The following is a 17,477-nucleotide window of genomic DNA, read 5'->3' as shown; positions in this document are numbered from 1 at the left end:
AGGAAGTGAATATTTTCTTAGGGGAAAAAAAAGGTGTACGGTTTAAAACTCTGGACTGCTACGGTGTTGTGGAAGAAGATATAGTTATCAGGTTTTTCCGGGGTTTTAAACACAAAAAGAACTTTGAAAATCCACCGGGACTGATGAAGAGGAGGGTGGTGGGTGGCAGATGCTGAAACAGGAACACTTGAATGGGGAGAATCTTTGAGGAAAAGTGTGTGTGTGTGACAGTGAAGCGACTCATGGTGTGCAGTCTGTCCCGGCCTGCAAACATCTGGAGCGATCTTTTATTTCATGCAACTCATACCTACAATCTTACATATTTTTTTCATCAATTGAGGTAATAAAAATAATAATAATCACAAAGAAGAAATAGGTTAACATGCAGATGTGGACGTTTTGAAATAAACAGCACAGCAAAAGCATGGATTGATTGGTTTATTTCAATTGGATTTTTCTTCATGTACTTCAAGATATTCTATTACACCCATTAAAAAAAAGAAAGGAATGTAAAGCCCTCGTGTATGATTGTTCAAGATTAGTGAAGAGGGGGCCTCCGTAGGCGGTTAAGTGATGCAAGACTCGGACAGGCTGTCGTTTAGAATTTGTGTGGTGGGATGGAAACCAGATTCTGTGGGACTGACATTGAAGCAAAGCCGTAGTTTGACAGAATTTCACATGGCTGAATTTATTTAATCTGGCCAAATTTACTCGTGTGTAGGAGGGGACAGGAAAAAGCTTGGGCAGGGTTTTATCAAACATTGTAATGGTTTTTAGCTTTGTTTCTATCTATGCTCTGATTGTAGTATTTTACCATGCATTTATTAAGAAAGACAATAAACTCCCCTTTCCTAAACTTGTGCATTGGACAGATAATATGTTTGCTTATTCAATCTGATTGAACCAAAGGAAAAAGGTAAATTCCTGACTAGGAGTAAATGTGTTGCATCCCATTCCGTGTGGAAATGATTGGGAAGTGAAATTCGGTCTGACTGCACCTTGGCATGGTGGCTAACAGAATCATGTAGCTGTTAACCTGCTTATGTGACTATGTCTTACATATTGACATAGCAACGAAAGACCGAAAGCAAAAGAGGATGTGACAGCTGGAGGTTAAGATGAGGTAAACATTTGATAGTGTGGAAACGACTGACAGAGGTGGTTAAAATAAAACCAAAGGGAATGTATCATTTGAGTTTAGTATTCTCCCTCCGAAAGGCTAAGACTTGTGAGTGTTGGCACTTATTAATGTTAGAATAAATCAGTGCATTTTCAGTATGAGTGTCTGAAGGACTGCATTTGAGAGAAGTATGTTATGTGGAGCAGTATGGATCAAATCAATATTAAATGTGTGTGCGTGTTTGTCATCTTTCTGATGTGTGTGGAAGAGGGGTGCTCATGGCTGTTTCCTGTGGGAGAATGGCAGATCAGGCGTGAGAGGTCAGTGTCTCAGAGGGTCACAGTGGGGGTGAGGTGAGGTCAGACTCGGGGCATATACTTCTCGATAAATTCCTTTACAGTCGCCATCTCCTGCAAGAGAGCAAAGAAAATGTTGGTACAGTGAAGAAATTAATCAGATGATACTGTTACTGGAACAATTAAATGAAGTGTAACCATTTTTAAGGCTTCTACTAAGGGGTTTCAATGATGTTTCACAAATATTTTATGACATCATTATTGTGGTTGTAAAAATTATAATTTTGGGATTGGAGCTAGACTGCCAAATTAATCAGAATCGTACTTACTTACCTACTTATTTGTCTTTATTTTTGTTCTAGTATAACTAATGTGTGCTTTTCTTCTCTATATTATTAAGTTCTGTATTATTGCTGTATTCTGTATTATTGCATGCCTTTTTTCATTACCTGCTATGACACTGTAAAACTGTACATTTGGTGGGACTAATAAAGGATTTCTGATTCTGATAAGTTAAAGTACAAGTGTGCACATACTTCAATTTATTTATATATATATATATATATATATATAATATATATATATATATATATATATATATATATATTTGTGCAAGCTGAAGAGCAAACTTTGTTATCTTCAGTGAAAAGTTTTTTTAAGGCAATAACGTAAAACAATTGTGTGCTATAAGCTGAATATTTGCTGCATTAAACCACGTTGTTCCCTTTGGGACTTTATACAACACCACTGGGGTTTATTGGAAATGTTGAGTTCACAAAAGTCAAAACAATCCTACCACCAATGGAGTCGTATTCTACAAATAGTGTAATACTTAAAATATAAGTGCAGCCTATCTTTAACTGCAACTGTGTAGAAATAAAAGCATTACATGGGAATTTACAAGAAAAAAGTTTGCATTGAAGACAGACTTAAAGGGATAGTGGAAATTGAACCCCAAATAGTTTCGTTTTAACTTATATACAAGCATAATTACGTACCAAAACAATCACACCTAATTAAAAAAATATAATAATTGCCTTACGCATGTTAGAGGCACTTTATTGCAGCTTCCCCGAACCTTTTTAGAAACGAAATGATCGATTCAGCCAAACCGGAAGTGAGGAAAACTCAGGAAGACGAAACGATAACAAACAATGGCGTCTATGCAGAATGAACGTGGAAGGGCAAATATACCAGACAAAGAAGAAGGATTGTACGAGGTATCCAGTGATGATAGCGAGTCAGAAACATCCTTTCGGCTTTCCTACAAAAATGTAGTTTTAGGAACTGAATCTGAATCCGGTTCAGTAAGCGACGATGGTGAGAATATTGAGCCAGACGATAGACCATTACGTCCTTATTTGTTCGAGCCCGAGCCCGAGGTGATGGAGTTAGTTCACGGCATGGGCAATGGCGAGGATGACCAGGACCAGACGCCAGATGATGCACCCCTACGCACAAATAATCTTGACTGGTAGGTCCCCAAGCATAGCTCACGCTAGGCACTATATTATATATTGCAAAAGTTGGCATGCATGTACTGTAGGCCTATGGCTATGCCCGAGGATGACTGCATGTCGGGTACATTTCATAACATACCAGGGTCAGGTTCACATAAATTATCTTGTCACATTTATTATTGTATATGTAACAGCCTTATGGGCATTAATTACATGAATACATTTAAATGAATTGTATACTAGCATGATATACAGCTAGAGCCAATCGGTCTTTTGACGTAGTAGGGTCCTAATCCTAGGCTAGCCAGGCTGCCTGTCAAGTGTAGGCTGTACTCACAGTACTGTTAGTCTATCATGTCTATATGATGACTGTAGTGTACACATTCGACACTGTGTACCTGATTATCGGATGACGAGGCCTCCGGTCGCCTAATCGACAGGCAATAAATGGCGTTGTACACAATGGTACAGGCTAATGATGCATTAAATCAGCCAGAAAACATAATAAAATACTCACTTCTTACGTATTCCACTTTCAATTTGAGCTAGAGACAGAGGAATCTCGAAACAATAGTCAGTAAAATGACGGGAGCACACGACTGCCGAAGTACTCGTCAGCTTCGGCTCCGTGAAGTTTGCCCGTGTTATCTGAACAAATTTCACCCACTCACCCCGCATGCGTCGAAACGCCATTCTCTGCATTTGCTGTCGCACTACAGCCATACAAAACACATCTATTCACCATAATAAAGGTCGGCTATTCACATCAATTCTATTGAATGTCCGCCATTGTCCTTTGTTTTCGTCATCACCCGAAGATTCCCGACGATTCCCGAAGTATTTCGTTTCATTGAGAGGGCGTGGTCGGGAGCAGTAAAATTGAAAATAAAATGAAACTAGGCGCATGAAATTAAAAAAAAATTTTTTTTCTGTCAAGACTATTTTTGGTGACCTGTAGGTAGAGCCAGAGGTGGGACCAAGTCATTGTTTTGCAAGTCCGAGTCAAGTCTCAAGTCTCTGCGCTCAAGTCCGAGTCAAGTCTCAAGTCAGGCTGGACAAGTCAAGTCAAGTCCACGTCCTAAACTTTGACAAAACGAGTCTTAAACAAGTCATTATGTGTTTTTCACCAAATGTAATGACATCGATCAACAGAATAATACTTAATAATCAAATTGCTCTTTATTAGTCACATTAATAATCCATTTTCTCTCTGCTGGTAAAGTAACGTGTTTTTTTTTCTAATTTAAGAGTGATCAGTACGGTAAGGCTACCGTGACGGTTTGATTCAGAAGGAGTTTAATGTATAAGATCCCTGATGTTGAGGTAACCAGAATGTTTATTTCCACTGTGTACAACATGTTGTAAGGGACCCACAATCTATCTTTATGCAAGGGATAATGTGCAGCCAGGCGGTCTCTATGGGGAAGAGAACACCTGAATCTAGAACCCTCTGCAGGTGGTACTTTAAGTATATTTTGATGCTAATACTTTTGTACTTTTACTTGTAACATTTTGAATGCAGGACTTTTTATTGTAACTGAGTATTCCTACACTCTAGTACTTTTACTCAAGTACAAGATCTGAACTTCTCCCACCTCTGACAGTAAATCCTGAGTGGTTACCAAAATAAAGGTAACCAAAAAAGGTTATTTTCATTTTACAAATCCTGCACTCAGCTTTGCTTTCTCCAGTATCATTGAAATGCAGCCAGATGCTGCTTCTTTTTTCGGTTTGCGCAAATTTCTTGACTTTTTCCGACGCACTTGCATTTAAATCCGTCTCCCCTTCGCTCTGTGCAGCTGGCCTGTACCACTACACCTGCTGTGCCCCCCACCCTTCTTTCACATAATGGTATGATCCTAGTGTGTCCTCGCATATTATTGGCCGCATGGTGGCCCAGCTAAATAAAGTCCCGCCCCTGCCTGCAAGGATTCTCAGCAAGAGTAGGAGCGGCTGGAGATTCTGCTCTCCCCGACGGGAGTCTTCTCTTCTCTTCTAGCGGCAGCTCGCGATCGGCGTGTTGGAGACCTCTGAATTAAATGATCAAGTCACCTCAAGTCAGAAGGCTCAAGTCCAAGTCAAGTCCCGAGTCATTGGTGTTCAAGTCCAAGTCGAGTCGCAAGTGTTTTGTGATTTTGTCAAGTCGAGTCTCAAAGCAGCAAAGGGGGACGCGACACCTCTGGGGGAGAGCACGAGGAAAGAGGGGAAGGGCAGGAAACGGGGGGTGAGAAAGCGGAACAGGGGGGCAGGAAAGAGCGGCGGGGGGGGGAGAAAGAGCGGAAGGGCACACACACACACACACACACACACACACACACACACACACACACCACACACACACACACCACACACACACACACACACACACACACACACACCACACACACACACACACACACACACACACACACACCACACACACACACACACACACACACACACACCACACAACACACACACACACACAACACACACACACACACACACACACACACACACACACACACACACACACACACACACACACACACACACACACACACACACACACACACACACACACACACACACACACACACACACACACACACACACACACACTAGAGTACCTGAGGGCAGGAGCTGTGAGAGAGCCCTGGGTAGGTTTTGAAGGTGATCATCTGAGGGTTGACTATGGTTTTGAGCTTTTCTGCCGTCATGCCACCAAACCTCACTGGGATCATGCTGTCCATCTCACCGTGGCACTGCAGGATGGGGATGTTCTTGTGGCTGCTGGAAGCCTGCAGGACACACACACACACTTCCATTTGTATAGGTCTCATTGTATTACATTTAGTATTTCTCTTTATTCTGATCATTTCAGTGAATTTTAATTAATTAACCCAAACCCTAACATTAACACTCTTCTTTGACTCAGTGAGAATATTTAGAAAATCACAAAAAACACAATTCAAATGCTAGGAAAATCAAATAAAGAAGCCAATTAAACTATTGAACAAGTTTGGATTGAGGAGGCAGAGAACCATAACCTCTCCCCATTATGATAAGTAATAACTGTACCGATGGGAAACTCCTGTGGAGCGGCAGCCAGCAGCTGAGGGCCACGACGCCGGCCAGCTGATGCTGGCAGGTCAGGGCGGTGTACAAGGACAAGGCTCCACCCTGAGGAGGGGTGCAGGAAGCAGAGCGTTATTAACCTACACTACTTATTACATTGATTCAGAGATACTTCTCTTGCGGAATATAACACATGGTAAGATATGAAGTCCAACCTGAGAGAAGCCACCGAGCATTATACGGTGTGGAGGGATCCCATTTTTCACCTCATGTTCGATTATGGCCTTGACTAGAAGATAGCAAGAACAAATGTGTGTTATTCAATATATATAAAAATATAAAGCTTTTTAAGATTACATAAATATCAGTTTTTCTGATAATCCAGTTTAGTGCTCACGGCAACGTGTTTATATCTTTTACTTTTTCATTTAGGATATGCTCCGGGCGTACGTTTCATGAATTGCTATGAGACAACATGAAAACTGGATTTGTTCATTTTAAATATTTTTATTTTAGTGATTTCTTTCAATGAAGCACCACATTGTGCATGCTTTGTGCAGATCAAGCATTAAAAAAACCTATTGGTTAATTTTTAGCATTTTCCAAACGTTCAAGACTGTGTGAACCATTAATGTATAATGCAGATTGCCAGGTCACCCTACAGGCCGATCACGAAGACTCCACTAGCACCCCCCCCCACCCCCCGTCGACGCTCGCGACAGAGGGCCTCATATAACTTTGCGTGGGGCCACAAGTTGGCCAGGGTCGGCCCTGCAGATTGTCACACTGTATTTAAGGTGTTGTTATGCTCTATGACCACCAGGAGGGGACTCAGATCCTTAAAACATGTCTGATAGTTAGAAAATCAAGGTTGAACACAAAGGGTCGGAAATGAATTTGTTTTATATAAGTGTTAACAGGTGAGAGGTGTACTGTAAAGATGCAATGGAAATGTGTCAATCATGAAGAGGTGGACGCAGTTTGTGTGTTTTAATCATGTAACAGTGCACACTTAAACTCACTGTTGTCTGCTGCCTTCTTGATTCCAGATTCATCCTCCGCGGAGTCGGGACTGAGACCCTTTAGATCAAACCTGCACACAGGAAGAGACGAGCGTTGAAGGGAACTCAAAAGATACAATCGCATTGTTGTCAATGCCACTATGGAAGCCTATTGTGGTTTCCACGGAAACAATAGCATACAGTGTTGGGCTAAAAGGCTGTTTTCATCACGCCAACTCACCACGCGGGCATCATCGCATTCATGTTGAGAGTGACGGGAATCGGGGGCCTGCGAGGGGCAAAGAGGGAGGGAGAGAAATGAAAACACGAATCTCAGATTAGGAGTCCAGCTGCAGCTAAACGCAAGTGCATTGTTTGACCTAAAGCGCAAGTTGGCTTTAAAATAGAGATGGAAATTGTGTTTTTGTTCACACAATCATGCAAATTATTGATCAAATAAAAGTTATGTAAGAATTCCTTCCATCCCACAAAAAGAAGCAGAATGAGATATCGGAGAAGGGGAAAAAAAGACTTACGCGTGGGGGCAGATGAACTTGACGTGAGGCAGCTGGATCCCCGTCAAAGTGTCGGCCCACCCATGCCTAAAAGAATACAGAGAGAAAATAACTGTTATTTTGCTGAAGCTGGATGAGAAACAGATAGGCAGTGTATCAAAACCAGAATGTGTAACAACTTAGTACAACACTGTATATGGCCTACAAATAAAAAAAAACCTTCATTTGCACTTGAGGTACAATTAAGCACTTTAGAGAAAAACACCCACCAAAGAGGAGTTTTTTTGATATCTTTATTGACACAATCGAACATCTGTGTAAGTGAGTCCCCCAGCATGCGGTGATGGTTTGAGAGCCTTTTAAATCATTTATTCATGTTTTCTTGTCAGTGGTTTATTATCAAACTACATGATTGACCCCCAAGATCTCCGTGACGCTGAGGCCCTCACAGTCTTTCAGTCCTCAAACAAAACACATCTTTTCAACTCTGTCTACCCATAACGGTACGTCCACACAGCAGCTTTTCAAAAATCTTGAAAATCTTGGAGCTGGGCGTGTCCGACAGCGTGGGGATTTTTTGCGAGCAACGCGACCAACAACCAATCACATGAATCTCCCGCCCCCGACATACAAAGCAAAAAACCCCGGGGATTTTATGCGAGCAATATATATATATATATATATATATAAACTCCCCAAACAGGCGAAAACCTACCAGTTTCACCCACTGTCTCTGCCACCTCCCTCCATGCCTGATTCCTCCGGTTTGTATCCCATTAATAGCTCTGGTCGTAAAGAACCGGGTGATTTGCTCCCGTAATTTCTCGTTTGGAATATGAGGAAATGAACTGCGGTCTGGTTCTCCCTGCTTACACGCGGTTTGATTGGCTAGCGCTTCTACTGTCAGATTTGCATAAACATGTTTGATTGGCTGGCGCTTCCAGCTCAGATTCAAAAGTTGAACATTGCTCAACTTTTGAATCCTGGAAATCTTCGCTTCCCCACAATGCAGTGCGGCGAAAAGCGAGGCAAAGTGACGTCATCCCCATTCAAAGTCAATGGGCAGAGAAGCGTTGGAAGCGGTGGAAGATTCGTCTAAAGCTGCTGTGTGGACGTACCGTAAGCCCCCCCCCTCTCAATCAACTTCCTCTTGACTGCCTTTTTTTGTTTATTTTATTTTACTATATTTACTTGTTTGCCTGTCCTTGTTTGTCTACCCTCCCTCATACTGTAAAGCGTCTTTGAGTTGTGGAAAGCGCTATATAAATAAAATGCATTATTATTATTATGATTGAGGGAATCAATTAAACATTTTGACACCAAACCACTCGATGCATATTGGGCGGCAGGTAGAATAACAACCAGGGGCCGGTTTAATCAAAATAAACTAATAGACGTCCAAATTCATCTGATGCACAGAGCTAGTAGTTCTTGTCCTTCTTGTATAGGACACATTTGACATGAATGAAGATGCAGTATTAAGATAACACCACACTTCACTAGTGTCAATTAGAAAACAGGTTTATTACATGGTTCATAGTGGCTGCTTTAATAAATAAACACCACTCACCCTGAGTCTCCTAACCCATGAAGGAATATCACCTGCAGCACAGAAACAAGCTGGTTAGAACATTCTCTTTACACTTTCCAAAAACAGGGAACATTAGTTATTTTTTCATTGAGGTTCAAACAGCTGAAACATGTTAACAGAATGTTAACAGAATGATTTATTGATCAAATAAAATGTTAAACTGTCAATATTTTGAATCCTTTCTTACAGCAGATAAAGGCTTGGAAAAGAGGATTTGCTTATTTCTTTTTTTAATAATCATATGTACACCATTACTCCATTATTAGATTGCTTTTGATGTATTGCAGACTTTACGGCAGCACGAAACTATTGATTTTTTAGAAGTTTTCGAAAGAGTCTCTCATAGCAAAATGAAAAAAACGTTTAATTTCGCCACACATTTAAATCAATCTAGCTCCAGTTCGCTCGACATCTACTGTGAGACGACAGGAGACAACAGATCATATGAAGACGGATTGATGAAACAACAGATTATGATAACAATTACGTTATATTTTTTTAAATAAAAGCACATTCAAATGACTAACCTTACAAAAAACACAAGGGATCAAATTAAGCATTTTCATACAAACCCTCCACATACAAAGATACTGAGAAGTTTCTGATGGGGATTTTTCACTTCTGAAACATTAATTGCTGGAGGGAAAAACCCAATATAAACGCTCTTTGAACTTGGATATATTTAATCACATTACATCTATCTTGTAGTCCACAATGCACTCGTGGTAAGCGTGCATTTATGTTCCAAAACAGAGAAAATCAGGTGACAATCTACAATTCTTGCCAGGATACGGCCTCATTGGCAGTTTCCACAAACGCTGCTTCCCGCAAAGAAACCATGAAAGGGAATAACAACAATTTAGAAATCTGGCAATTCCCTGCTCGCTGGCTTTAAATCAGACGCTCCGCTGTCTTTGCTCTGATCAAAACACATTTCTTCCATGTAGGGTTTGAGGGGAGCGCGGCTTTGATCGTAGTGTGCAACAAATCCCCGCTCTGTCTGTACCCGACAACGGCTCAGATCCTTTTTACACTCAGATCCAGCTGAGCATCTGAATGTGTGCTCCCTGTACTGTGCTTGTTACACCGCCTGCTACACATGTGCATACATGAGAAAAGGCTCATCTTCTAGCCAAAAGTATAAAGGATTGGATGTAAAAGTACTGGTTTTAATATCCCTTAAAAATGACTGTCTGATGTACTTTAAATGGAGCGGCAATAGTATTGGAAGTCACTCAGACATCTCCTCTCTACCAGCTCTCAACTGCTCAGTGACTGTAAGATGCTCTGAGTAATAATACTCTAAGTTTTCCAGTTTCCACTCACCGCCGCAGTCTCCTTCTCCATCCCAGACACCGTCACAGCCTCGGCGAGCAGCGGAACAGACATGTTGTTGCCACACATACACTGTGAGAGGTACTGCAGGCAGAAGAGAAGACAGAAAAAGGGTCAGCTCAGTGCGAACAGTGTGGACACACAAGAAGAATATGCCGTCATGTGCATTAGGTCTCAACAAAGAGCTTTTTTTTAACTCATACATTTCAGAGCAAATTGCTAAATGTCCACATAATTCAAGAGCCTACTGCACATATTAAACATAAGACTATTCACATGACAGATATTAAAGAATCCACTTACAGTTCAGACTATACATATTTTATTTGTGTGGTTCTAGGGAGGTTAGTTAGACCCTTATCTACAGGAGCATTTACTGGATGCTAAATGATTTTAAAAATACAAATATATTATTTTACACAAGCAGTGGCGGCGCCAGAGATTTTCTTTTGGGGGTGCTGTGGGGTAGCTTGAAGTTTCATAGAGGGTGCTCAAACATTTAGGGTTTCCCATTAATGCACCGGGCGCTACAGTGGAACTTTCTACTGCAACACTCCCCACACGCATACACGGTGTACCCGCGACCGTTACAATGAGGGCTCGATAATCAGCTCACGCCTCACGGCTTATAGGTGTAAGCAGGGGTAAAGTGCTATATTTTTTTTACAAGTGGGTGGTGGATCTGTCTGGGGGAAAGCTCCACCGGGAAGATATCTTTTTAAATATTGAAGTTAAAAGCATCAATCTGGTGCACTTTGAGAGAAACATTAAGAGATCTATGGATACATCTCAACACCCATATGAAACACAACTGTAAACAGATTAACTTTTTCTTCATGGATATTTTACAAATCACATCATTTCAATATACGAAATATTTTCATCCTCCCATTTTTAAAAACGTCAGTTTAATTTCCCTCTTTAGCTACATACAGCCTGCCTTACCCAGGGTTGATGAAGTCATTCCGAGAAAGGTGAAAATATAATTAATCTACTAAAGTTACCTATCATTTCGTAGTCCCAAGTCTTAAAAACAAATATGTTTGATCTGTATCATGATAATTAATAAAAGTATTAGTTTATGTAAAAAGCAAATTACTTTCCATAGTATCTATATCAGTGCTGCCCTTAATGGGTCAAGCTAAAAACATTTTTGTTCATAAATTGAACAATAATAAATGCAGCTCTTACTTTTATAATGGAAAGCATGATAACTTTGGTCATATTGTATAATTTAGAAAAACGATAAGAAACCTATATAAATTGTAGGGTATAACAGGGTTCCCTTAAGCACAAAAACGGTTTTCAATTATTTTTTTGCTAAAGAATAAACGTATTTATTACATCTTACTTTCTTGTAAGCTGTTTGCAAAGTCAAAGCACTAAATGTTCTAATAAGCAGGATGTTTAAACAAGAGGAGCTTGGAACAGGTTATTTGCAGAGGGTGTAATGGGCAGTTTGGTGTACAGTTGTATCGTCATGTCGTTTTAGACGACCTAACAGACACAATGACCAGCTCACAGTCAGTTACAACTCTGGCTGGTCATCAATGCAGCCATTCAGTACGCAGACAGAAACAACAAAGCTGAACATACCACGTATACACACACACACACACACACACACACACACACACTGAAGCTGGACCCCAAACAGCAGTCACGAGCTGTGTGTGTTTGTCAGCTCTACTGTACTCTGCAGACATTCATCCCTGTGCTATGAGTAAGCCATCGATAAAAAGCATGAGATCAGGTGGTTGCTTTACAGTAAAGTGGAGCAATGAAACCTCCTCATGATGCCCTTTCACTTTGTGTTAATGTGGGGAAAAGTGAGGCAAGACAGACGGCGAGTCAGACGCCATGCTGCCTGGTTAGAAAATAGGTGGCAGGGAGACGTTGAAATGTCAAGACGCAGAGGTTAATGGGTAACGTGTGTTAAAATTCCTCTGCTGCTACGGCCGAGCAGCTAAATGCTGCTTAGTTTCACCCGTGTGGACTTTGTGTTTGCTCTTTGGCACGTGACAATTTAACACCTGAAGGTCATAATCTCAGCAAAACCTGCATCCAGATTCCAGACCCTTGATAAATGAGTAATAGTTGAATAATAACAGGGCAGAGTGAAGCAACAGCAAACAGTCTTTTCAGAACTGTACACATTTCTATTGTGAAGCTTCAAGGACATCTTCTACATGCACGCTTTCGTGTTACAGTTAGTTTTAATTGATATTTTAACAATTTTCCTCCATCACTGAGTCATTGCAGTGTGTCGAAGGACGGCCTTCGAGCATCAGGAGCCCGACAGCAAAACTCCGCCGGGTGAGGCGAAGAGAGGGTGGGTGGGCGTGTCACACACTGCGATAATGAAGAGCCATTTAGAAATCGATAAAATACCCCTTTAAGTATCATTCTAAGGTTCTTGTATTTCATTTGAGCATTTCAATGATAGGCTTCTCTTTATTTATACTTGGCCACATTTACTGCACTATTAGGACTCCATAATATGATATTGCAAATACAATATCATTTACAATATTAGAGGGAATTAAACAAGATAATTGTACATGAAATGGATAATAGTTTCATTATTTCAGATCATTTCTTATTTAGTCTGTATAATACCATTTGTAGACCTGGACTTCTGTGCAGTCCCATAACATTTCATATACGTTTCATTTACTTTCACAGGTGTTGCCTTTATGTGTTGTGATTTCCATCACATCTTTATTAATTATGCAGCTCTACACTACAGCTATAGTTATTATATCCTTTTTTTAAATCTCTAAAAACGGGTCTGCAACGGATCTGATACAGACTGATCCAGATTAGAACACTGTCCTGACGTCCGGACGGTGGCGCTACGGCTATTGGGCCAACTCTCCACCTATCAGGGGAATGAGAGGTTGAGCCACGGCCGGCCATTGCTGCTCGAAAGCGCTGGAGACGCTGTAGTACATATGCCAGGCCTGTAAGTGGCGCTGTAGTCTGCCACAAAAGCAGCGAAGAAGACTTCCCGTGCATGGTTGCCCTTCTGTTTATTCTCCGCTGTGGCTCTTTGCCTCCCTCCCCGAGGCAAGCGTTTGCGCCTCCTGCTTTAAAACAAATGAATAATGACTCTATATAAATCATATGTAAGGGATACACAGGCACCTTCATGCCGATCTAGATCCCTCTGATCAGCCTGTCGGTGTTCTTTGTCGGTGTTCTTTTCCCCATAATGACCGCGTTGCTGCACATTATCCCGCTTGTTACACATGGCCACATTCTCAACAAAGTAACGACATGACTCCCAATATTAATTGAAATGCTTTTATGTATTAAGAAAATGATTTTATTGATTTAAAAAATAGTTGTATTGATTTAAATAAAATGACATGCATCCGCTAAGAAAAGTAGTCCATTGTTACTGTTTGAACGTAGCAACGGCAGGAACTGCTTCGATAGTGTTTTTGAGGAGCTTTTTGATTACAGATTTGAAAACATCGTTGCTTGCTTTAAAAGTAGCACAATTCATTATGTCAAACCTTGGAAAGTATCTAAATCCCTGCCCTAATGCCAAAGTAACTGGCAACTCCTCTCTCCTGCAGCGGGGCGTGGTCAGTTGCAGCTCACAGAATCAGCCCCCTGCAAAGGGCTGGAAAGAGCAAATAGAGCGAAATGAGGCATGGCTAAAATGCAGGATCTGTTTGGTATTTTGAAAAAATATATATATTTATATACTTTATATAAGTATGGCCCCACAATATATGTTTCAAATATAGCATGATAGGTCCACTTTAAGTAAAAGATGCGAGTACTTTTATCTCAACTAAATGCTTAGACACATTTTGTGGGATTAACAGGTGTGCATCACAAGTTGATCATTGTCCCCAATATCTAACTGTGGGTATAAATAAATGCAATTTAGCTGCCATTTGGCCCTGCATGGGAACAGACAGAGCCACTTAGATCATATAACTAATAGTAGACCACAAGAGGAGTGAAAGACAGTAAGAGATGAAGATGGAGGAGGAGTGCAGGAACATTGGATAATGTGTTCGAAGAAGCTCTCTAAACATGCCAGAATATGCAAAGAGGCGATTAATCACTTGTATTCCCTTTTTGCACTCGCCACCTGTAATTGTTTAGCAGGTTCACAGTGCCCCGTAACCCAGAGTAACAGCACAAATAACCATGTGGGTTTTCAATGCACGCTTAGACACAATGGCTCGCTCTCTGCCTCTGGAGGAGGCTGCTGGTTACAAATAGTGTCACGCTGTGTACCAGCATCTTGTCCAATTCAGGTTGGGTGTTAAAAACAACTGAAAACAGGATGGGTCGATCTAATCTAGGACACACATATGTGTTCACGGGCAGAGGAGCTTATTTAGAGCATGCTTCACAGATTAGTAATGATGAAGCATGTTGCCAATTTGATTTATGAGAACCTTTAAAACTGTAAACAGCTAGAATAGAGCTGTGACAGTTATTTTCTTCATTAGTTTTTTGTGTTTGGAATTAGTTTATTGGTCTAGTTATGACGGCATTGAAAAGTTCTCAGATCCCATAGAAAGATCTCACTATGATTAGATGGTCCAATAAATCAGTCTAAAATTAACAAGCCTTGAATATGAACATAAAACCTTTCCATTACACAATAAACAAATTATCAAATGTTTATCAAAACTGCTGGCATTAATTTGTGGACTTATCATTTCAGCCCTCAGTTGGTTATTCATTTATCAAACAAAATGTGTATTGTATATCTACCAAAGCCTTGAAATGCCCATTAATTACTTCTGTTACAGGTTGAATTAAGAGATAAAACTGATTGATACATGTAACCAGTCCAAAAACAGAAAAATAATTAGCAACTATGTTGATAATCATGATTTGATTATTGATAAATAATAGAGATGTGTGGCGTTATCAATTTTGTATACGTTAAATGATGTGGATATATCTTAGGTTTTTGTATTAAACAATAAGACCTTTAATGAAATCACCCTGGACTTGGAGAAAATGGGATGAGCCTTCTTTTTTTTTTTAATAGTGAAAAATAATTGCAGCCCTATTAAAAATGGATATTATCAAATGTTAGTGTTCATCATGATATATTTTATATTAAATATTGTGCTATAGTCAAGTGATACTTGTTTTTTAGGATATAGAACATTAAATATTGTCACATGATTAATATACTGGACTCTTTATGACTGCTCTGTGATACGTTTAGGTGACAGAAACACCGAGATAGGAAAGGATTTGCAGCATTCAACGTAAAGCACATCAAGAGTCGCCATCCTGCATGACTCGAATTACATTCAAATCAAACAAACACACATAAACAAAGTCGTGCTGCAGTTTGTGTGTGTAAGGTCGTCAAACAGGCACACACAAACACCCGGTGCTGCATTCTGACAGCTCTTTGGCTCAATGGCTTCGGATGGCTGGCAAACAACAGGATAATATGCGGCAATGAGTGACAGGCACCACCCTCGTTCCTCCTACTTTCATACACACCACCAGCAGCTTGAGGTTAATAGCGCGACTACTAGCCGATGTAGAAACCGCAGTCAAGAGAACACAGTGAAAGCAGAAGGATTAATCGGTTATATAAAAAAATAAAAGCTTTAGTTGAAGCAGAGGAAGTGGGGGGTGTGGGTGTCGAAGAGGAAGGAGACAATGAATGGTTATTCGACCCATCCGTCCTCAGTACTAGTAGTGATGGCATTCAGCACGGCAAAGCCTATCCTGCCCCAAAAAACACTTCTCCCATTGCTCGGCTTTAATCTCGGTTTATAGCTGGCCAAAACGCGCGCACATACACACACCATGCGCGCGCGCGCACACACACACTGCACAATAACCGCGGCTAGCTGTAGTAGAGCTGCTAGCTAACATCATTGTATTGTCTCCTGCCGGTGTCTCTCTCTTCGTTTACCTCTCGCTAACGTTTTGAATCGAATTCGGACCTCAAACACGGGTAGTTTTTAGAAGACACCTTAAGCAACACAATGTTCTAATACAAATCAAGTAAGACCTGGATAAAGTGGATTAAAATGAACATCCGAGGCCCGCTAGCAGAACAAATGCATTACACTTACCGCTTTGCTTTCCCAGTTCGCGACGGAACGGAACTTCCGGTACTAGCCGCACACAAGCAGGGGGCGGGGCCAGGACGTCACCTCATAGCAACGCCCTACTGTAGCTCGTGGTCTTTTTAATGGTTTTTCTAATATGAACTTCGTTTATTGTAAATATATAGGTTAAACATCTGCGAAATAATATATACTATTAATTAAGAACCATTTCCGAAGTCTAATTGTATCCTTATGTGACGGCATATGCAGCTACTACATTGGTAAATGAAAATGGACTAACAGTAAACAACACAAAGCCAACCACTATTCAAAATATAAATCAGACCTATTGAAAAAAAATATTGAATAAATAATGAGCATGCATTGAAAACAGCAGTAATCTATTTATCACTTCCACATTTCTTCTTATTTTTATATATATAATTACATCTGATCATCATGGTTGTGGAAACAACTGGGTTGAACCAAGGACGAGGCTCTTATTGGTTTCGATTCTTATTTGATTGAAAAAATGTACAATATTTAAAATGGCAAGAAATATTTGTGGTTTGTAGTTTGTTTCTTATTGAACATTTTAATTGAATGAATATGAGTACATTCTTATGTAGACACACATTTAGTTATACCTTGGTCATATTTTTGTGACTACCACATGTTTTAAAAAGAAATCTATGTAACATGTATTAATACATATGAATATAAATTCAATAATTTATAAATCAGTGATTATATAATTTTGCTCTATTTAAAAAAAGAAAAGAAAATATAGAGCTCAAAGATCCTATTTTCTAACATAATATGGTCTTTTCTAACACTGATCATACAATTTGCCATAAATGCACTAACAACCTGGTGCTGACTGCATGATGACACCCTGCATTACTCACAATGAAATCACACAACATGACATGACATAGCCCCTTGCTGGAAAAACAAAGGATAAACAAATGTTTAGGTGTCATAAGATTGTTTTAAGGGAGTTGATGCCATTAAGCATTTGGGCAAATGTCATCATGGAAGTG

At 40.2% G+C, this 17,477-nt stretch overlaps 1 protein-coding gene across 2 annotated transcripts; it reads right to left on the bottom strand.

Moving 5' to 3' along the window:
* Positions 1-423: 423 nt before the first annotated feature.
* On the bottom strand, positions 424-16,541 carry lypla2 (lysophospholipase 2). Of its 2 annotated transcripts, none has more exons than XM_034094421.2 (10): positions 16,459-16,541; positions 10,367-10,459; positions 9,020-9,051; positions 7,471-7,536; positions 7,176-7,223; positions 6,956-7,026; positions 6,149-6,222; positions 5,937-6,038; positions 5,486-5,656; positions 424-1,530 (listed from the first exon to the last, which is right to left on the bottom strand). In XM_034094421.2, the coding sequence occupies exons 2-10, from the start codon at positions 10,442-10,444 to the stop codon at positions 1,480-1,482; spliced, it is 693 nt and encodes a 230-aa protein (XP_033950312.1). In that variant the 5' UTR covers positions 10,445-10,459; positions 16,459-16,541; the 3' UTR covers positions 424-1,479. The 2 variants fall into 2 exon arrangements, with proteins under 2 accessions (XP_033950312.1, XP_071060900.1); XM_071204799.1 differs by lacking the exon at positions 16,459-16,541 and adding an exon at positions 13,897-13,985.
* Between the last annotated feature and the right edge of the window lie 936 nt (positions 16,542-17,477).

This window comes from Pseudochaenichthys georgianus, chromosome 11 (assembly GCF_902827115.2).
Source record: "Pseudochaenichthys georgianus chromosome 11, fPseGeo1.2, whole genome shotgun sequence".
Classification (NCBI taxonomy): domain Eukaryota; kingdom Metazoa; phylum Chordata; class Actinopteri; order Perciformes; family Channichthyidae; genus Pseudochaenichthys; species Pseudochaenichthys georgianus.
This window is presented reverse-complemented; position numbering and strand designations above follow the sequence as displayed.

What these genes read in the sequence shown, in the direction of transcription:
- lypla2 (XM_034094421.2), bottom strand. Translation starts at nt 10,444, where the DNA reads ATGTGTGGCAACAACATGTCTGTTCCGCTGCTCGCCGAGGCTGTGACG. An exon ending in AAGTTCATCTGCCCCCACGC is followed by an intron (nt 7,224 to 7,470) that starts GTAAGTCTTTTT and finishes TGCCCCTCGCAG; the next exon opens with GCCCCCGATTCCCGTCACTC. An exon ending in CTCACAGCTCCTGCCCTCAG is followed by an intron (nt 1,531 to 5,485) that starts GTACTCTAGTGT and finishes GCTCTCTTGCAG; the next exon opens with GAGATGGCGACTGTAAAGGA.